This window comes from Aotus nancymaae, unplaced genomic scaffold (assembly GCF_030222135.1).
Source record: "Aotus nancymaae isolate 86718 unplaced genomic scaffold, 86718_ANA_hifiasm-v0.15.2.pri h1tg000058l, whole genome shotgun sequence".
Taxonomy (NCBI): Eukaryota; Metazoa; Chordata; class Mammalia; order Primates; family Aotidae; genus Aotus; species Aotus nancymaae.
In genome coordinates, this window is record NW_026988472.1 from 6,903,091 (window position 1) to 6,924,386 (window position 21,296).

General features: G+C 49.8%; 2 protein-coding genes across 5 annotated transcripts in view; both read right to left on the reverse strand.

The window, feature by feature from the left end:
• Nucleotides 1-1,514: 1,514 nt before the first annotated feature.
• On the reverse strand, nt 1,515-7,611 carry TSPYL2 (TSPY like 2). 2 transcript variants are annotated; one of them, XM_012477288.2, is made up of 7 exons: nt 6,656-7,611; nt 5,381-5,458; nt 5,142-5,253; nt 4,907-5,052; nt 4,702-4,778; nt 3,699-4,375; nt 1,515-2,290 (listed from the first exon to the last, which is right to left on the reverse strand). In XM_012477288.2, the coding sequence occupies exons 1-7, from the start codon at nt 7,469-7,471 to the stop codon at nt 2,124-2,126; spliced, it is 2,073 nt and encodes a 690-aa protein (XP_012332711.1). In that variant the 5' UTR covers nt 7,472-7,611; the 3' UTR covers nt 1,515-2,123. The 2 variants fall into 2 exon arrangements, with proteins under 2 accessions (XP_012332711.1, XP_012332710.1); XM_012477287.2 differs by having other exon boundaries at nt 4,684-4,778; nt 6,656-7,610.
• Nucleotides 7,612-10,276: 2,665 nt separating this feature from the next.
• The window catches only part of GPR173 (G protein-coupled receptor 173), a 29,700-nt gene continuing 18,680 nt past the window's right edge, over nt 10,277-21,296 (reverse strand). For 2 of the 3 annotated variants that reach the window (XM_012477286.3, XM_012477285.3), the window contains one exon: nt 10,277-13,153. In XM_012477286.3, coding sequence (XP_012332709.1) covers nt 11,935-13,056 — 1,122 coding nt within the window. In that variant the 5' untranslated portion in view covers nt 13,057-13,153 and the 3' untranslated portion in view covers nt 10,277-11,934. Of the gene's footprint in view, nt 16,402-21,296 lie in introns of all 3 variants that reach the window. The other variant, XM_064364334.1, reaches the window with a different exon arrangement.

The window sequence follows — 21,296 nt, forward strand, 5'->3', positions numbered from 1 at the left end:
TAAGAGTGATAAATCATATTGATAGTACATGCCCTTGATATGATCTAGTGAAAATGGCATTTGACTTCTGTGGTCTTCCTTCCCCAAACCATATTCCCAGTTAGTCATGAAAGAAAACATCAGACTAATCCTGATTAAGGGACATTCTATAAAATACCTGACCAGTACTCCTCAAATGACTCCAGGTCATCAAAAAAAAAAAAAAAAAAAAAAAAGGAAAGCCTGAGAAAGTGTCATAGCCAAGAAGAGCTTAAGGAGACAAGATGACTAAATGTAGTATGCTATTCTGGATGGAATCTTGGAGCAGAAAAAGGACATTAAGTTAAAACTAAAGAAATCGGAATAAAGTATGGACCTTAGTTAATACTAATGTACTGATATTGTTTCATTAACTGACGAATGTGTCACACTAATGTAAACTGTTAATAAGGAAAACTTGCTGTGGGGTATACGGAATTTCTCTGTTATCTTCACAATAATTCTGTAAATTTAAAACTGTTCTGAAATTAAGTTTATTTTAAAAACCTCCCATATCTGCCCCCATTTTGCCAATCTCACCTGAGGTCTAGCGTCTATTTCCTTACTGCTCTCCTTCCTTCCAGTCCGTTCTCCTGGCAGCCAGCAGAGGGCATTCTCTAAAACGCAAATCTAACCATATCTGAAGCCTTCCAGCAAAATAAAGGCTTTAGATGGAAAGTTCGGGAGGCATGGTATAAAAGACCGACTCGGATGTCTCAATAAAAGTTATTGTGATCCAGAACAAATCTGGGAAATATTTCTGGCGCCCACTGAGATCAAATTTATGTACCTAAACTTAATGTAACTCAGCCTTTCCAAGGTCTCCCAGATAAAGCTTTTCAGATGTCCAACGCCCTGCGTTTCCATCCCTTTGCATAGTTACGTAATTTCCCTTTGTTCTTCCTTTATCTCTACGGACACTCCTCTGCCTGAGCTATCTTTTCCTGTCTTCTCCCCCAAGCCCAGCTCCAGGGACTCTGTACCCGCTCCCAAAGACAAGAGAGCGCTCCTGCATAATTGGGTTGTGATATTCGGACCGAAGTAGTTTTTTTATTTTTATTAAAAACTAATGAGGCAAATGGATTCCTTTGGCTCCGTACGGCCCTATCACTCTAGGCCGGAGGAAAGGTTTGACGCACTATAAATTAAAAGATGAATCACTGATAAATGATGTTCTACGGTGCAGGGTGTCTCTATGCGCATGCGCCTGAGGGGAAGGCGTGGGAAGCCCTTTGCTACCTGGCTGGGTCCGTTGCGGGCGCCAGGAGAGGGAGGGGCTTCCTCAGCCTCGCCCTGCCATTGGCCAGGATGGTCCGCATTGGTCTGACGCAACGTCTCTGCTGCCTGGCGGAGCCCGACTCCCACCCGCCGAACCCCCGCAACTACCATGTTGCAGGCTACTGCGTAGGCCAGGCGGCTCCGTGTGGGCCTGGGGGAAACTGACCGGTGGGGCCGGGGCCCCTGACGAAATAAAAGACTCGAAGCGACACTTTGAATATGCTCAGATTTTTATTAGGGTTAATAGGGTCCAGGGAGAGAGGCGGGCCTTCTGGGGGAGGGGGACAAGAATACCGCAAAGATTACCGCAAAGAATACCGCAATGGCGAAGCGGCCTTGCATAGACACCGAGGCGGGCTAGCGGCGCGGCGGGAAGAAAAAAGGGACGGAGAGAGAACTTGGGAGAGCAGGGTGGCAACAGTGCCTCCAAGGGCACTGCGCAGCTGTGACGAAGGCCACAGCGGCCCTCCCTGCTTCAGGGTCAGGGTGTCCACTCCACACAGCACAGGGATTGGGGCTGGGGCCAACACTGACTGGGAGGAGGGGGGCAGAGGGGCCCTGACCAAGGCATCACAATAAATACAGCAGCACACAGAAGCCTGCAAGGGTGGAGGGCCAAAAGAAGGGGGCTAGCCCCCTTTTCCTCCCCCCCCCCAAAATAAGAACTCTGCAATGACTAAACCATAAAAATAAACTTTAAACCCGTGTACGAAGTCGGTCACCCCCCCAGAAGTGCAATGTGAGGCTGCGTGGCCCTAGCTGAGGGGGAGGGAAAATGGGGTAAGGGGTGGGGTAACAGAGAGGTGATCCCTGAAAGGGCAAAACCTTTACCCGGTTTTCCCCCTCTTCCCAGGGCTGGCCCAACCGTTTGGGACCTGAACCACCTCCTCCACATCAGAGTCGTCTGAATCTTCCCCTTCTTCCCAGACAGCTTCAATTTCTTCCTCCTCATAGTTTCCTTCCTCCTCATAGATGTCCTCATCTTGCTGGATGCCTGCATAGGGGAGAAGCAACGATGGGGAAATGGAGTTAGGCAGTTAGACGAGCAGTTAGGTGTCACTCTAAAAGGGAACAGAGTCCATAGCCTGGGACAATTTGCCAAGCGCCTCTGCTTGGAACGGCCAAGAGTGTGTGCAGGTGTACTCATACAAGCCCACGAGGGAGTTGGAGGGAGGCAGGCAGTTTGGGCTCCCTGCCTCTGTCCAGTCAAAACTGATACATCTCTGATAGTGGATGTGTCTTCTTGAGCTCTGACCTCAGCTGAATAAACCTATTCATCTCTAGGCATCTTCCTTGCTCCTTTGCCCCAGTTTGATCCAAACAGGCCCCAGTCTATCTTCTTCAACCCAATTCCCTACCCCCACTCCCAACCTCAGGGCTGGGCAGACAGCTCTGCCTCCCCTTCTCTTGAGAAGAGATGCCATCAGGTGGGAAAGGAAAAGGACTGAGAATCCCTGTTTCCCTGTCTTACCTGAACATGTCTAGATTGAAGCTCCACATTCATTCAGTACCTCTTCCCATAGCACCCTGGCCCTGCCCCAGTGGAAGTTTGCCAGGGACCCCATGGCCAAAAAACCCCCCAAAGTGGTTGATTTTCCTGCCCCTTCTACCTCCCATCTGAATACTTCTCAGAGCTTTAGTAATTCCGAAGTTATTCTCAGAGCCCTTAGGTACTAATGTGACTGTACGAGAGGGTATTATTATATGCAGTACTTGCCCAACATATACAACCACTGAAACGTTTTGTGAAAAGCAGCTGTCAGATCTGGTGAAGGATCCTCAGGACCTAATTTTGGAAACCCTGCCTGACATACCATGCATTTTCACCCTTCCAGGTCCTTGTTCAGATGATCTACTCCATGGAGAATACTCCATAATGATCCTCAGTGTGAATGCAGCCTCCAATTCAAATATCACCTTCTTCCTCTAGCTCTCCCCTGCCTGCCTCCCCCTGACTCTTGAGGTAGAATTGGCTGCATCCTTCTCTGGGCTCAGAGAGCACACTGTTCACTTCACGCTCTGCTCCCAGCACAAGCCTGGGAATTTGCCAAAGGCCAAGGCTGGGTACAGAGTGTGCTGAAATGCAATGTTTTGCCACTCCCCCACCTCAATGTGAAATGTCCTTTTTAGTTTTCCACCCACTGTCTCCTACCTCTGTGTACTCTCCATCTTTTGCTCTGTTACAACCGTCTACCCATCACCTAGAAGTAAAATGATTTTTTTGGGGTTCTGTTACATTTTTTAAGTTAAATGTTCTCTGGACTTTCTTTGTTTAAAAAGTTGCTCAGAATGCTTTTTCTTTCCTCCATAAACGCAGATTGTGTTCATGCCTTGATACCGTCCTTGGCCAGGCTTGCTCTGAAAGAGAAGAGGGAAGACAAGGTGGGGGGGGGTTAGCTCACCTTCCTCAATGCCCTCCTCTTCTTCCGCTGATTCATCTGAGATGATCTCTATCACGTCGTAGTCATCCTGATCCTTGTCAAGGTCTTCAATAACCTTCTCATAGTACTCAAAGTCTCTGTCGTCATCATCGCTGCCTTCATTGTCACCTTCATTGCCATCATCATCACTGCCCTCATTGTCTCCTTCGTTGCCATCATTATCTTCATCATCACTGTCCTCATCTGCTTCATTGTCACTGTCGCTGCTGTCCTGGTTGTTGCCATGGCTGCCCCAGATGCCACCTTTGAAGACGTTGTTGCCATAAGTATTATTGTTGTCGTCAGGGTTCTCTTTGTTGTCATCAGTGTTCTTGTTATTGTCTTCAGGGTTCTCGTTGTCATCAGCACTCTCGTTGTTGTCAGTGGTTTCGTTGTCATCAGCACTCTCATTGTTATCGGTGGTCTCGTTGTTGGGGGCCTCATTGTGGTCTGGGCTCTCTCTGTCGAAGATGTTCTCATTGATGTCAGTTATCTCGTTGTCAGTGGTCTCAAAGTAGTCGGTGGTCTCCATGAAGTCAGAGATCTTGATGTCATGAATTGTCTCATCAATGTCTGAGATGTCGCTGAAAATGTCTTCCACTGCATAATAGTTGGGGGCGTCTTCCATGATCACCACCTCACATCTGTCCTTGGTTTTACTGTAGGGAAAGCTGGGGCTGAGTATGGGGTTGGTGGGAGGGGGTGTACTCATAGCACTCAAAAGTGGAAAGTAACTGGAGAAGCAGTAGGCTTTAAGGGATCCCAGGGATGGGGCTAGGGTGGATAAAGTCCCATTTCTGCCCCAGACTGTGTAACCTCAGGCCATTTCTGGGCATGATTCCCCACTTCTAAAACATATTCCACTGGGATTATCTCGGAGGTCCCTTTTGGCTCTATAAATCCTGTGTTACACTAGTCTTTGCCCCATCCCCAACAAACCCCTTCTCAGCCACCAAACCCCCATTACCGTTTCTTCATTTCTTGCCTCTTTCTCTTTGTCCTGGAGCCCCTTTCTCTCAGGTAGTAGCGTAGAGGGTTAACCCACAAATCATTCTTGATAATCTGTTGAAAAGAGGAGAGAAGGGATAAGAGCATCATGAGTACAAGCCCCAGATCCTACGGTTAATTCCCCACACACCCAGCAACAAGCCTAGCAAGGCCTCCTCTGGTGATGCCAGGAAGGGCCCCACCTCAGCAATCCTGTCAGCCTCTGGGAGGCTGTGGTTTGAGAACCAGCTGAAGAAGCTGTGGCTCGCATCCTGGTTCCCATGACGGCAGGCCTGGGGTTCCTGGCCCCGGTGCCAGCGAATTGGGGTTGAGTGAGACACCAGTCGGCCTAGGGAGAGAGAAGGCTATAGAGATGGGACAGGACAAGGACAGACTGGGTGGGAGGGAACATGGATTTACACTGGGACTGCTTCTTACCCGAGCGGTTGCGCTGGAACTCCTTGACAATCACCATGTTTGTGAAGTAGGGGTTTGTCTTGAAGTACAGCTTCATTTTGTAGCCCATGGAGATATGTCTGAGATCCTGTACCTGCTCCAGGTGGGGGTGATGGTGGAATCTGTCTCCCCCTACACACCATGGCCCTTCCCACCCCCCTCCCCTCACCTCTGAGAACCAGATTCGTTACCCGATCCTACTAAAAAATCTCTGGCCTGACCTGCAGATTGGTCAAGTAGCAGAAAATGTCTTCATCACGTCGGTTGATCAAAATTGAAATTCTGGGGTGGTTGAGGAACTGATGAGTGGAGCAGTTTAGGTCAAGGATTGACTATCCAGTGAAAGGGAGGGATGAAAGGCCAGGGAGGGCACAGTTAAAGAGGCTGGAGCAGGATTCCTTCTATGTTCATGTGGTTTGTATGAAACAGGTGAGTCATGGGACATAACCCATACTTATTCCCATGATAAACCTCTGTTATGTGGCCCTGCAGGATGCTGAGAGTCTGTGTCCATGTGGTATATGTCACTGGGTGCTGAAGGCCCATGTCCAAGTGATGCTGTATCTGATTGCTGAGGGCCTGTGGTCACATGATGTTTTATGTATGGGTGTTGAACATCCATGTCCACACGTGTGAATGGCTCTGATGGCTTGTGGTCAAATGATGCCCTGTGTTTACATGCTGAGGACCTGTGGTCATATTATACTGTGTCTATGAGCTAAGATCCTATGTCTAGATGATATCGTATGCCTGGGTGCTAAGGGCCTCTATGTGCTGTTTTGTATGAGGGTGCTAAGGGTCTGTATGCACATAATTCTATTACGATGTTAAACTCATGTTCCTAACATGTTACATGTATGTATATGTATCCCCCATCTATTCTTCTCTTTCCTTCATTTAACTCCTTTTTGTCCATACCTAGACACTCCCTTCTTCTGACCCTTCAGGGGCTCTAGCCCCTCTCTAGCCCCTTTCCCTCCAATGAAAGGCACTCCAGCCAGGATTGGGGTCTCTTAGTATCCCAAGCAAAGATATAGGTTTAGAGGGTCTTGTATGGCTCAGGCGCCCATTCTAGGCAGTTACTCTGCTGTGTGCCTTTCCTCTCCCCCTCTTCAAGGTCTCTGAGTCAGTTCATCTTCTATGTGACCCTCCCCTCCTCCTTTCACCATCTCTGGTCCAATTTTTCTGCTATGTGTCCCTTTACTACCCCCCTCTTTTATCATCTGTGATCCTTTTTTTAATGCCATGTTCCTCCTCTTCCCCTTTTCCTATCTGTGGTCCAGTTTTTATGCCCGCCCCTTCGTCATCTCCAGTGCAGCTCCTCTGCTGTTTTGCCCTCCTTCCACCCCTCTTCCACCCAGTCTAGTCCGTCTTCCGACAGGGGGCTCACGCCCATCTCTGGCTCTCCTCCACCCACTTTACCTTTTCTGTCCCTCCCCCACCTTCCCCATTCCTGTCATGGGTTTCTGGCCCTTGAGTATAGAAGAGAAGGATACTGCTTTGACCCAGAAGCCAGGGATGTGCTGGATGATGAGGTCTCTGCGCTCCAGGAAGGGTCTTCGCATCTGGATGAACTTGCGCTTGAGACGCAGGAAGGCCTTGCCTGCCTTGATGTTCACCGCCTCCAGGTCCAGCTGAATATCCTCCAGTGCCTGCAGGATGCTCTCCATCCTCTCGGCATTTCTCTCTATGCCTTCCCTCTTCACCTTCCTCTGCTTCCTCCTCCTCCTCCTCCGCCGCCGCCTCCTGCTGCTCCTCTTACCCTCCTGCTCATCCTCATCGTCATCTTCCACTATGATGATCGCCTCTTCCTTGCTCTTTGGGTCAATTAATCTCTGGGGCCCCCACCCCACTGCGCTACAGGTTTCTAGGGCCCCCTCTCCACCAAAACTGCTGGACTCCACAACCTGAAAATCGATTTCCAGGCTACCCCCCGGGACCTCAGGAGTGGGGAGTACTTCCAGGCTCTCCGTGGGCGGGGGCGCCTCCCCGTACCCCGACTCGATGGTAGGATCCCAGCCGGGACACCCAGCACCGAGCGTGAAGTATGCGCGGACCCCCCCCTCCTCGAGAATGACATAGGGAGGCGGCGGGGGCAGCGCGGGGCCCAGTCCCAACCCCCTCATATCGGCCAGCACCTGTGCTGCCTCCGTTTCCTCCTGGAGCCTTGGGCGCTGCTCGGGTGGAGGCAAGGGGAGTCGGAGGAGCGGCGGCGGCGGCGGCGGCGGCGGCGGAGGCTGGTCGCGCTCTGGAGGCTCGGAGCTGCTCAGGCGGCGGGTCTTGGCCGGAGGCCCCTCATCTGGGCGGTCCATGGCGACCGCGCTCGTACAGCTCAGGGGACTAGCACTCGCCCCTTCGCTCTCAGCCGCGTCGCTGCAGCTAGTCGCACCGGGAAGCAGAGCTGCGAAGACTGACGCAGCCTGCTGCGCTCAGCGTCTCGCTCTGGCGTTCCCTCCCACAGCGCCCGCTCTACTCCCTCCACGCCAATCGCTGAAGCCCCGCCTCCTCCTGACGCAAGGGTCCGCTCGGCCTTGTCATTGGCTGTCGGCCGCTGCGGCGGCGCTCGCGCTCCCGCGACCCCTGCCCGCTCTCACGCAATCCGCTTGCCAACACCACACATCATCAGTTTCCGATTGGCTGCCCTCGGGCCCGCCAATCAACGGGCTAACTCCATCAGCGACGGGAGCGAAACTGCAGGGCGATTGGCTGCGACGAAGCTGGGGAAGAAGCCCCTCTCCCTCACCCTTTCAGCGTTTTATCCAATGGGAAAAGTACCAGTGGTTCTGAAGACGAAAAAACCAGACGAAAAACAAACGCAGGCGCTGAGCAGGATGTGCTCACATGAAATTGGGAGAGCCTCGTTATCATTTCCCCCGCCCCCCTCCCCTCAGCAACTACGCACTTTTAAAATCTGCCCCTTCCCCCATTTCCTTCAGCTCTTTCCCCAACTCCCCGCTTCTGCCCCTTCCTCCACCCCCGCTTCTCCCCTTCCCTATCCCTCCCTTCTGTCCCTTCCATCCCTGCTTCTGCCCGTTCCCTATTCCCCATTTCTGACCCCCATCCCCCCACTTCTGCCCCTTCCCTCACCCCCACCCCCCGCTTCTGCCCCTTCCTTCACCCCCATCCCCCGCTTCTGCCCCTTCCCCATCCCCTGACTTCTGCCCCTTCCCTCACCGCCCCGCACCGCTTCTGCCTCTTCCCCCACCCCCCGCGTCTGCCCCTTGGGTGAACTCTGCTGTCGCTCCTCGGGGCTCGGGCTGCCCTACCGCCCGCGCCTGTAATTTAGGCACCCAGGGTGTTTGGTTTGGGGGCCAGGTTTTGACGTGGCGTTTTCCATCTCTGCAAAATGGCTCTAGAAATAATAATCACACACACAAAAAAGTAACTTAATCTGCGTCATAAAAGTGATTGTGATTCAGCTCATCTGCTAGAATTTTCTAGCACTTTCTATCTCTTCATTTCTGCCCCTTTCCATCCTTTCCTCTCCCTTTCCCCAGCGTATGCTGTATTTTAAGATTTTTCTTTTTAAACCAGAGATAGATGGTCTTTTGTGAGGCATGGTGGTGGAGGGCTAGCTTTGGTGCTGGGATTCACATCATGAGTGTGCCCCTCATTTTGTAACCTTAACCAAGTCACTGCCCCTCTCTGAGCTTCAGTTTTCTCTCCCCTAAATTAGGCATCCCTAAAGAAAGGTGTAGGTAACTTCCCATTGCAGCCTTGTAGCAGAGCAGAGAAAAGGAGACCTAGGGATCCATCATCAGGGGAATGGATAAGAAAAATGTGATATATGTTTAAGATGGACCACTAGAATGAATTAGATCTATATACAGCAACATGGCTGGATCTCTCAAAGACAGATGTTGAGTGAAAAAAGAAACAGAACAAGATTTATAGTACAATACTGTTTATGTAAATTAAAACACAGCAATACCATATATTTTTCACAGATACACATATATGTAAATAAACACATGAACGGTGGATTGGAAGGACACATGTTAAATACACGAGACTGGGTGCCTATGTAGGGGGCGGGGAGGATGGGATCACGAATGGGTGATGAAGGGGACAAAATTGAAGGAAAAAAAGAATAAAAGGGCCTCATGTGGACTAATGATGACACAGTGTGCCAAGAACTGAGGAGTATGATCAACTCAATTCTGTGCACCTGAGAGATTAAATAGATAGTAAATTAACTGAGTGTCTAGAGAGCAGGCTGGCTGGGTAGATTTCCGGGCTTGGGTTTTTTCCCCGTGACATCCCTCCGTCTAAATTTGGTCAAAGCTGACCAAACTCCTAGCTGCATACAGTGGCCCCTAGGAAGGGCTCCCACCCCAGACTAAGCAGTCCCTCCAGAAGCCATTACTTTGTTGGGGGCATTTCCTAACCCCATCAGTTTCCCTCACATTTGATCTCCAATTTCCAGTCCCCATTCTCCATGGTGGTCCAATTTTAGGAACACCTTGTTTGAGTTTGGAAAGGAGACTGAGACAGAGCTGAGATGGGGCTACAGGCTTGTGAAGAGATGAGGTTCTCAAGTACCCCGGCCCCAGCCCTCCCGTGCTCAGAGCCTGGGCCAATGGAGGCCCATCTTGTGAGATGGGGGTCTACCCCCTTACTACCTACCTACGTACGGTTTTTAAGATCCATCTCTTGGCCACTCTACTTCCTACCACAGGCACATACTCTAGTTTGTCTCCTCAACTGTGTGTGATGTGTTTGTGTGTGCGTGTGTGCATGCACATGCTGTATATGTCCCCACATACAGGCATTTGCTTATATGTGTGTACCAGGCAAGTTTTCCTCAGGAGTGCCTCCCCACACAAAGTCACACAGACACACACTATATCACTCAATCATGTCTCTCCACATGTGGTCACACAGGACGCATGCACACAGACAGACAACACACACACACACACACACACACACACACACAGTCAGAAAGAGAAAACATCCAATATAGCATTGTTCATTTCAGTTTTTCCATTTACAAAATCCAATGGTGAACCCAGGCAGTTAGAAAAAAGAAATGGAGGAAAACCCTCCTGAATGTACCCTATTTACCCCCACCCCCTTGGTCTTCCCACCCCACCCCGTTGGAAAGGCACCCCCATCACCATCGCTGAGAGAACAGGCTCCCCGACTCCTGGCCTCTCAGCCACTCTGGCCTGCCTTTCCAGGGTCACTCTGCTGCCAGGCTCATTAATGTCTCTCCTGCCTAGAGTGCCCTCCCCATTCTGTATGGACCAGGCTTCCCCAGTTCTGGGACTCTCTTCGGGTAGGGAGGGAGTTTAGGACAGGGACTTCTATAAAGAAGGGAAAGAGGGGTGGATAAATACAGATTCCGGCCCCACAGAAAATGAGAGGAGGGCAGAGAGCCTGGCTAAGACCAGGTCAAAGAGTGCCAGCTTGGCTCACCAATCCACATAACAGGCCTCGAAGTAAGCCCAAAATGGACTCCACCCCAGGAAGGGAGGCTTGGATCTCCCGCCTGGAGAATCTGGCTGCAGTCTGCTCCACTTTGGGTATAGGTAAGGGTGGGGGAAGGAAGGGGAAGGAGGGGTGTTGGGAAGAAGTATGTTTGGGGCTCAGGGCCCAGTAGGCCAAGGGTTACTAAGGAGGGGTTTGAGGCCCCTGAGGCTTGAGGGGGACAAAAAGAGGTCAGATAGGAATGGACTCAAGTCCACAGTGCCTTGGAGTTCTATCACTATTGGTTACCAAGGCCCCAAACAAATTTTCATCTTCAGAAGAGTAGGGTAAGCCCAAGAGACAATTCTGGGGTTGAATTAGGCTCTGACCCGTCTCTGTGGTCCAGCTACTCTGGGGAGTTCAGCTCCCTCCCTACACTTCCCTGGGGGGCTGCTCCTGCCTGTGTGGCACCCACATCAGTCCTAGTGCGGCTGGAGTGGATTTCCATCCTCAGGAAGAAGAGTTGGGGGCTGGGGATCCTGAAGGCAGCGTGAGAGAATGTGACCAGCATGAGAGAATGTGACCAAGTGTGACCATTCTCTTCAGCTTAAAGAGTTCAGCTCAAATCCTACTCTTCACCTAACCTGGGCCCATCCTTGGGTCCCTTCTCCCTACTCCCCTGGCTTCTCCAACAGATGCACAAGAACCATTTGGGAGGTCTGGACATGGTGGGGACGGGGAGAAGACTGGGCTGGGGGCCAGGGTTGGCCTAAAACAACATTGCACACGACATAGCAGTTAAACATCCCTGCTCCCTGGGAACCCAGCACCCCCTTTGGTCTGTCTTGTCAGCAGCCTTGGACCACTTTCTCCCTAAACATCTAGGCCTTGCTAAAGGACTTGGAAGGGAGGGTGCATGGGAGCAGAGGGGGCAATAAGAGCTCTGGAAGTCTATTTTACAGGACAAATTTCCCCCTTCTGGACAGTGTCAGAAGGAGAGACATTAAAGTAAGAAAGCCTGTCTCCTCACCTGTTAGTAGAAAAACCTGCATTCTCAGTTTTCATTTCTTTTTCTGAATTGTCACTTCTGAGAGAGAGAGAGAATGAGATTGTAGAAGTGGAGAAGGAGTCAGTGGAGACAGGCCCCACAAAACTAAATATGCCTCTTTCCCAGTCCCTCGCCCGGTCCTCCATCCTTGGGAGGTGTTGGCAAAAGTGCCTAGATTATACAGGTGGTTTGAGGGGCTGGGGCTGGAGCTCACACAGAAAGGAGGGCTCCCGTGTGGGCCCCTACCCCTCCTTGCTGTTGGCCCCATCATGGTGGCTATGACCGTCTCTCTGCCTGTCTGCCTACCAGCCTGCTTCACATGACACAGTAGGGTTCTCTGGGAGCTGGGGCACCTCCTGTGCCCCAGCAGGGGGCATGAGTCCTCAGGCACTTCTTGAGGTCCTTGTTGAGCAGGAAGCAGACAATCGGGTTGACGGCAGCTTGGGCGAAGCTCATCCAAACAGCAGTGGCCAGGTAGCGGTGGGGCACAGCACAGGCTTTCACAAACACTCGCCAGTAGCAGGCCACGATGTAGGGTGACCAGAGGAGCAGAAAGAGCAGTGTGATCGCGTAGAACATGCGGCCCAGCTGCTTTTCACCCTTGACCTCGTCCATGCCCAGCAGCCGCCGGCTGGCTGCGTGCCCATTCTGCCGGATACCCAGCAGGGTTGGTGGCATGGGCCCACGGCCAAAGCCAGCGATCCAGTTGGCAGCAGCCTGGCCGGTGGCCCCGGGACCATGGAATGTCCAGTTCTGGCTGATGGCTGGCACCATCTGCACTGGCTTCATCTTGCGGTGACGATACTCGAAGAGGAGCAGCTTGCCATAGACAGCATGTGTAGCTGCCATGAGCACAGCCAACATAAGCATGAAGCCCAGCGTGTCATTGGCCTTGAAGTAGCGATGCTCAAAGATGCACTGGTCCTCCTCCCGAATAAACTTGTAGGTGCCCACGTCGAACACAGGTGGGAAGGCCATGGCCACAGACAGGGTCCAGGCCATGCAGATGACAGCTGCGCATGTCCAGAGTGTCATGCGCTTGGCGTAGAAGCGGTGGTGGGCGATGGCCATGTAGCGGGTGACGCTGATGCAGAACAGCATGAAGGCCGCATGGAAGCAAAAGAGCACAGCCATAAAGGCCACAATCTTGCAGCTGAGTGCACTGAAGGTCCACGAAGAGCCGTGGCGCACAGAAGCCAGCACAAAGGGGAAGCAGACGGCAGAGCGTATGCCATCGGCCAGGCACAGGTCCAGCAGGAAGTAGTAAGGAGCCTTGTGCAGGGCACGCTCCTTGAGCACCAGCAGGGACAAGATGGCGTTGCCCGCCAGGCTGACGCACATAATCAGTCCTAGCAGTACCAACTTCACGTAAGCCGATGCAGATGGCGGGGACAGAGCGCCGCTCACCTCCTCAGGCTCTCCAGTGGTGTTGGCCATACTGAGGGCCAGGGCCTACTGCCAACCCTATGGGATCAGCCAGTCCAGTACTCGATGGGCCCGGGGGGGCTCCATGAGTTGTCCTGTTACACTGCACCTGCAAATGGGGATGAGGGGGGAGACATAGACACGGAGAGACAGAGAGATGAGGGTAGGAGAGAGACAGAGAGGGAGAAAAACACAGGTGTGCAGAGACAAAGTGGCAGAGAGAGAGAGAGAGAGAGAGAGAGAAAGACAACAAAGAGAGAGAAAAGAGGCGACCAAAATAAATGGATAGAGATTGACACAGAAATGGAGGGGATGAGAAAGAGTGAGGAGAAAGAGAGGAGAGAGAGACAGACAGACAGACAGGAGACAGACCGTGAGAAACAGATGTAAAGAAGAGGAAGAAACAGAAAGGGCAGGGTTAGTGTATCAACGAGCCCTTCCCACTTATGCCCTGGCTGGTGCCAGGCCCTGCCCCTGGACCACTCCTGCTCCTACCCACTCCTTGTTGGTGGGTGAGGATGCTGCATTTCTCCAGATGTCCTTGGTTACCTGTTTCCTCCAATGGTGGGTCTGTGGGGCGGGGATGTTGGTGCGGTTCTTCTCCCCCTTTCCAAAGCGCTAAGGTTGTGTTCAGACTTTTTTCTACTGCCACCCATAGTAAAAAAATACATTTTACATCCCGACCCGCTCCACATACATGCAGGCATACACACAGCTCAACCAAAAGTTTCACAAAACAATACTGATCCTATATGCAATGTACCCCATTTGTTTTTATTCTATTTCATGTGTTCTTAAAATGCTGGTACCACTCATTCAATTGATTTCTTTATTCCTGATCAGGAATGTGTTTAGTATGCTCGAGGAATGGCAGGAAGACGAGTGCAGCAGGAACAGTGAAAGTAAGGGAGACAGTGGTGGGAGGTGACGTCGCATAGGTGTCTTGGGGCCAGATTGTGTAGGGCTGTGGGCCACGATGAGGACTTTGATTTTTATTTTAGGTGAGGAGACAAGTATATGTGAATATAAAGTGCATATTCATTCACACACTGAAAAATATTTATCAAGCATCTACTGTGTGCCAGGCACTTAGAAAAGTGCCTAGAAAGGTATTGGGGATACAGCTGTAAACTGGACAGATAAAGATCCCGGCCCTTGTGGAACTGACATTCTAGATAATAAAGAAGAGATACGGGTGAAGTACAGTATGTCAGATGATGACAAGTTCCTAAGAATAAACATAAAGGAGGGAAGGAAGATAGGAAGTGCTAGGGGTGGGGAAGGTGCTGCAGTTTTAGATGAGGTGGACAGGGGAGGCTTCACGAAGGAGGCGTCATCTGAGCAAAGACCTAAGGGAGGTGAGAGAGTGAGTCATGTGGGGGAAGAGAAGTCCAGGCAAGGGGAACAGCTAGAGCAAAGGCCCCGAGGTGGGACTCTACATGGCATGTTTGAGGAAGAGCAAGCAGGCCACTGTGGGTGGAACACAGTGAGTCAGGGGAACATGGTGGGAGGCGAGGTCAGAAAGGTGGTGAGGCCAGATCAAGGAGGCTATGGCGAGGGCTTTTTCCTCTGAATGAGATGGGAGTCATGGGAAGATTCTGAGAAGAGGCCAGATGTATGATGTAGGATGGAACAGAATCCCACTTGCCGTTGTGAAGAGCAGAGGTCATGTGGGGTGCAGTAGAAGTAGGGACACTACTCAGAGGCCCCTCTAGGGGACATTTTGGAAATTTCTATAGGAGCATTTTTCATGGCCACAATGCTGGGGTGTAGGGCATCCTTCTGACATTTAGGAGTCGGAGAGGATGTTGGCCATCCAGCGATATGGGGGACAGTCCCACGTAGCCAATATGTCCTGCATCCTCTAGGACTTTGGACTTTGGACTTTTAGGTAAGTGAACCTAGAATCATTATCTGTCACCTGCAGCAATCCAGGTGACAGATAATGACCCCCATCCCTCTCTCCCTATTTTGCTTCCTATAATTTCTCTCTTCTAACACACTATATAATTTACTTTTAAATTTTGGTTTATTGCCTCCCTCATCCTATCAGAATGAAAATTCTTCAGGGGCAGGAGTTACAGACTCACTGACTCTCCTCTGAAAGAACACTACATAGCACATCATGGTAGGCTCTCAGTGACAATCTATCAAATGAATTGATTGAGGGATTAAATGGGCTGGGGCTGTGGGTCAGAGAGGGCGCCCTGGAGACATCCAGGCAGGATTCCCTGCAAGAGTGGCCTGGAGAGTGTATCTGGCGGTGAGAGCAGCAAAGCAAAGCTGGGGGGAAAGAGGAGAGCCTCGGGAGTGTGGGGATGTGACGAGGTAACAGTGTAAGTCCCAGAGGGAAGGCAGTGAGGCAACCGGGCAGAAACTGGGGAAACTCAGGATGATTGTTGGAGCTGGGGCTGGGCTGGGATTGTGGGGTGGAACTTGAGTGAATATCTTCCTAATCCTTCCCTCCCAGGAAATATCTCCCCTCTACACAGTTTTCCAGCTCAATCCAGCCTGGCCTGCCACAGCCACCTAGGGCTCGGCTCTTTTTTTGATTGTTTTTTTAAAATAGAGTCTCACTCTGTCGCCCAGGCTGAAGTGCAGTGGCACAATCTCGGCTCACTGCAACCTCCATCTTCTGGATTCAAGTGATTCTCGTGCTTCAGCCTCCCAACTAGCTGGGATTACAGGCACACGTGCCACCATGCCCGGTTGATTTTTAATACTGACGAGGTTTCGTCATGTTGGCCAGGCTGGTCTCCAACTCGTAACCTCAAATGATTTGCCTGCCTCGGCCTCCCAAATTGTTCGGATTACAGGCGTGAGCCACTGCACCCGAGCCAGACTTTTTGATGGCACCCTGAAATCTCAGAACTGTGGGACAGCCTGCGGGTGAGTGTCAACACACACTCTCTCTCTCTCTCTCTCTCTCTCTCTCTCTCCCTCCCTCCCTCCCTCCCTCCTTTACCTTGAGGGGAGGCAGGGGGAAAGGGATAGAGACAGAGAGACTGAATGTAAGAGAGAGGCAAGAGAGAGACAGAAGGAGAGAGAGGTGTGTGTGACAGAGACGGAGACATAGGAGGGAGAAAGAGACAGAGAGACAAACCGAGAAAGGGGAGAGAGCCTTACACACTCCTCTCTGTGTAGAGAGGATGAGAGAGACAGAAAGTGAAGGAAGGGTGAAAATGAGAGTGAGAAAAAGGCAGAGACACACACAGAAACCAGCACGCCAAAAATAGAGACAGAAAGAGCGCAAGAGAGAGGAAAGGAGAGCAGGGAAAGAGAGAGGGAGAGGGCTAACGCCAGGAAAGAAAGAAAAATAGAGACGGGATGAGGTGGGGCAGAGATAAGAGAGGGGAGCTGGAGAGAGACAGAGACAGAAATAAAGATGGAGACAGAGGGAGACACGGAGAGCCACACTAAGACAGAGAAGGTGGATAATGTGTAGCCCTGAGTCTCAGTGAAAACAGCTAAAGATAAAACAAAAATCCCCACATCCCCCCAAACAATAGCAGCAAACAAACAAAACCCTGGTGGCTCGGGGAAAGCTGGAGAGATTTTACAAACAAGTGAGGAGAGGGTTCTCCTTGGCGGACTGGCAACCTCAGCTGGGGCCCAGCTGAGGCTCAGGACGCGTGCGAACACAGAACCCACGCACACCTGCTCGAGCCCGGACACCTGCACATCCCCTACCCCCATAAACGGTCTACTGCTGTGGACACCCGTGGACAGCAGCCCGCTCTTGCATGAGGAACGCGTGCGCACGCATGTAACACACACACATACGCACACACGCTTGCGCGCGCACACACTCACACACATAGGCACACACGCACACGGAGGCGGAGGTACGTCTAGTACTCTGCCGCATTCACACAGGTACACAGTGTACCTTCTCCAAGCGCCAGTGCTTCGTCATCAAAAAGACGTTACTGCCCTCTAGGGGACATTTTGGAAATTTGTGTAGGAGCATTTTTGACGGCCACAATGCTGGGGTGTAGGGTGTCCTTCTGACATTTGGGAGCCAGGGGGAGGATGTTGGCCGTCCAGTGACATGGGGGACAGTCCCACGCAGCCAACATGTCCTGCATCCTCTAGGACTTTGGACTTTTAGGTAAGTGAACCTAGAATCTAACTATTTCACAGATAAAAACCATTTTTTTCCTCTTGATTTTAACATGCCCCGAATTATCCAGGAACATGGCTGTCATGTAAGTGAAGAGGAGGCTGTACTTTGGTTTGGGATGAGCTTTCCTTAGAGTTATTGACTATTTCAGAAAATCTCACCCCTAAGGCCTGTGCCTGTCATATTCCTGCACTTCCTGCCTTTGATGGGTCCCCTTCTCCTAAATCCATATTACCCAGTATAAGACATTGGGAGCGTCTAATTACTTCCTTGAATCTCCTGAGGAGTATCATGCCCAAGCATTTACATATTGAAATACAAATTGTTTTCTTATAAATTATTTTCCTTTTAGTTCTTATTTGTACTATAGTTAATACAATATGGATATTGTATAAAATACTATATGGATTTTCTTTTTAAATTACATGTGCAGAGGGCTGGGCATGGTGGCTCATGCCAGTAATCCCAGCACTTTGGGAGGCCGAGGCAGGCGGACCACCTGAGGTCAGGAGTTCAAGACCAGCCTGACCAACATGGTGAAACCCTGTCTCTACTAAAAACACAAAATTAGCTGGGTGTGGTGGCACGCATCTGTAATCTCAGCTACTCAGGAGGCTGAGGCAGGAGAATCACTTGAACCTGGGATGCGGAGGTTGCAGTGAGCCGAGATCGCGCCATTGCACTCCAGCCTGGGCAAAAAGAGCGAAACTCCATCTCAAAAAAAAAAAAAAAAAAAAAACATATGCAAAGAGATTATATTATCTAAGAACTTCATTTCTAGACCCTAAAAGGGTGTTACAAAATATCTGTTACATAAAAGAGGGCACTGGGTATGAGAGGGCTGAGAATTGTTCACATACACAGACACACTCAGACACACACTCATTCACACACACACACACACACGCAATGGCCCACAAAACCACCTTTATAACTCCCCTAACACACACATAGATGAACGAGATCTCAAACACTGACAGCTAGGTACACACAAGCAAACTTACATATACTTTCACTCACACAGACATATATATATACTCATTGACCCAATATAGCTGATTATTCAAATCCTCTCACATATTCAGACACAACACAGATATGCACAAAGCTGTATATTGATATTTTTACATATATAAACACTGTCACAATATTAACACTCAGATTCAAAGTTACTTACATATGCCAGCAGGCTGACATGCACTTGAACCCTACCACGCATGTGTACACACACACACACAGACACACACACAAGTATCGTACATAGAATCCCCCTCAGAGACCTATGGATATATATGCACTGAGAAAAAAGCAGGCAAGTAAAAAACTCACATATACACACATGCTCTAACACAAAGACAGATTCAAACTCTCTCACATAGATTAGGTGTGTTCACCAACACAAGTGTGTACATCCTGTTATATGTACACACACACTCATTCACATATACACTCCCACCCGTGAACAGGCTTACAACAGCTCCAACACACACACGCAGAAGCACAGTCATACACTTTAGCAATATGTAAACAAACACAAAGATAAAAATTACATATTGTACATATACAGACACACTCGCACACAAAGACAAGCACACATGGGCAAACATGTGTACACATATAAACTTGCTCACACACAGATACACTTAACCGATATACACATCCTGCAACAGGTATACCCCTAGAGCCAAACCTGTTCATATGCAGAGAACAGCTAACTCTTGCACTTATAGGTGGACAAATGAGCAGAACTGCCCAGCTGATAGGCTCCTGCCACAGCAGAGGGCTGGAGCAAGAATGGCTCCAGAGCAGCCATGTGCAAAGGGAAGTGGTAACTTTTATCACTTCCCCTTGAAACATCCCAAATAGTATGATTATTGCTTTGCTAGTTGTTTATCAGCAGTGGTTTTGGGGTTTGACCTATACCTATATGGACAATGTTTGTTTTTCTTTCCTGTTTTAAGAGGCAAGGTTGGCCAGGCACGGTAGCTCACGCCTGTAATCCTAGCACTTTGGGAGGCCGAAGCAGGTGGATCGCTTGAGGCCAGGAGTTCGAGACCAGCCTGGCCAACGTGGTGAAACCCTGTTGCTACTAAAAATACAAAAATTAGCTGGGTGTGGTGGTGGGCGCCTGTAATCCCAGCTACTCTGGAGGCTGAGGCAGGAGAATTGCTTGAACCTGGGAGGTGGAGATAGCAGTGAGCTGAGATCATGCCACTGCACTCCAGCCTGGGTGACAAAGCAAGACTCCGTCTCAAAACAAACAAACAAACAAAAAAACAAAGACAAGGTCTTGCTCAGTCACCCACCCAGGCTGGAGTGCAGTGGTGTAATCACAGCTCACTGCAGCCTTGAACTCCTGAGCTCAAGCAATCCTGCCTCAGCCTCTCAAGGTGCTGGAATTACAAGCCTGAGCCACCACGCCTAGACTTCATTTTTGAAATTTATTTATACAGGGTCTCGCTCTGTCACCCAGGCTGGAGCGCAGTGGCATGAACTGAACCTCCTGGGCTCAACCAATCCTCCTGCCTCAGCCTCCAGAGTAGCTGGGACATGTGCCACCATGCCCAGCTAGTTTTTAAAGTTTTTTTGTAAAGATGCAGTCTCACTATGTTGCCCAGGCTAGTCTCAAACTTTTGTGGTCAAGAAGTCCTCCTGCCTCAGCCTCCCAAAATCTTGGGATTACAGGCATGAGCCACTGCACCCCACCTGTTTTTCTTTTAATTTGATTTTGTTCTTATTTTTCCACAATTTTTTCTTCTACAAAAATAGAAGGGCTGGCCAGGCGCAGTGGCTCATGCCTGTAATCCCAGCATTTTGGGAGGCTGAGGCGGGCAGATCACGAGGTCAGGAGTTTGAGACCAGCCTGACCAACATGATGAAACCCCATCTCTACTAAAAATACAAAAATTAGCCGGGCATGGTGGTGGGCGCCTCTAGTCTCAGCTACTCAGGAGGCTGAGGCAGGAGAATCGCTTGAACCTGGGAGGCAGAGGATGCAGTGAGCTGAGATCGCGCACTGCACTACAGCCTAGGCAATAGAGTGAGACTCCATCTCAGAATACAAATAGGAGGCATGTCTCATCACAAAGAAATAGAGAAAAAAATAAAAGTGTTGTATGATTGTTGCTATGTGGACTGTTATATAGCATCAGGTGTTTCTAAAGAGAATAGAATTATTTGATTTTCCTGATTGTTACTTCTTTATAATAAAAAAACCTTTTATCATAGAGCATTTCAAACATTAAAAAGTAGAGAGAATACTGTAATGAACCTCAGCGGATCCATTGCCCAGACTCACCAATTACCAGCTCATAGCTTGTCTCATTCTGCCTCTAACCCTACCCACTTCCCTCACTCCCAGTATTCTGAAGCATATCTATTATACCATTTCATCCTTAAGTATTTCAGTATCTACTCCTAAAAGATCAGGACTCTTTTAAAAAGATTACAACAATATAATTTTTATCATTTATTGGTTTATTTATTGATTTACTTGTAATTGGTATTTGATACTAAAAATCAGCCAAATCTGATTCTTGGTGGGATTTCATACTTATTATTTTTACACAAAAATATTTGTCAATAAATGAATGAAGCCTAACAATAGTTTAATTGAATTGCTTTATGGCTTTGTTTCAGAGTGTTACTTTCTTAAGAAAGCAGAGAAAAATCAGTTTTCAGAAGTCACAGACATCTGCTGACCCCTTCAATAGAAAGATATGGAATTTTTAAAGCATCTGGCTGTGCAAATTGAGAAACTGGGATCTTTGTTTGTTTTGTTTTGTTTTTGAGACGGAGTCTTACTCTGTCGCCCAGGCTGGAGTGCAGTGGCATGATCTTAGCTCACTGCAACCTCTGAGTCCCTGGTTCATGCAATTCTCCTGCCTCAGCCTCCCCGGTAGCTGGGGTTACAGGCATGCGCCACCATGCCCACCTCATGTTTGTATTTTTAGTTGAGACAGGATTTTACCATGTTGGCCAGGATGGTGTCCATCTCCTGACCTTGTGATCCGTCCACCTCGGCCTCCCAAAGTGCTGGGATTACAGGCATGACCCACCATGCCCTGCCAAACTGGGATCTTTTATGAGATGGGTTGGAACATTTTTACCTGGAGCTCAACCAGCTAGT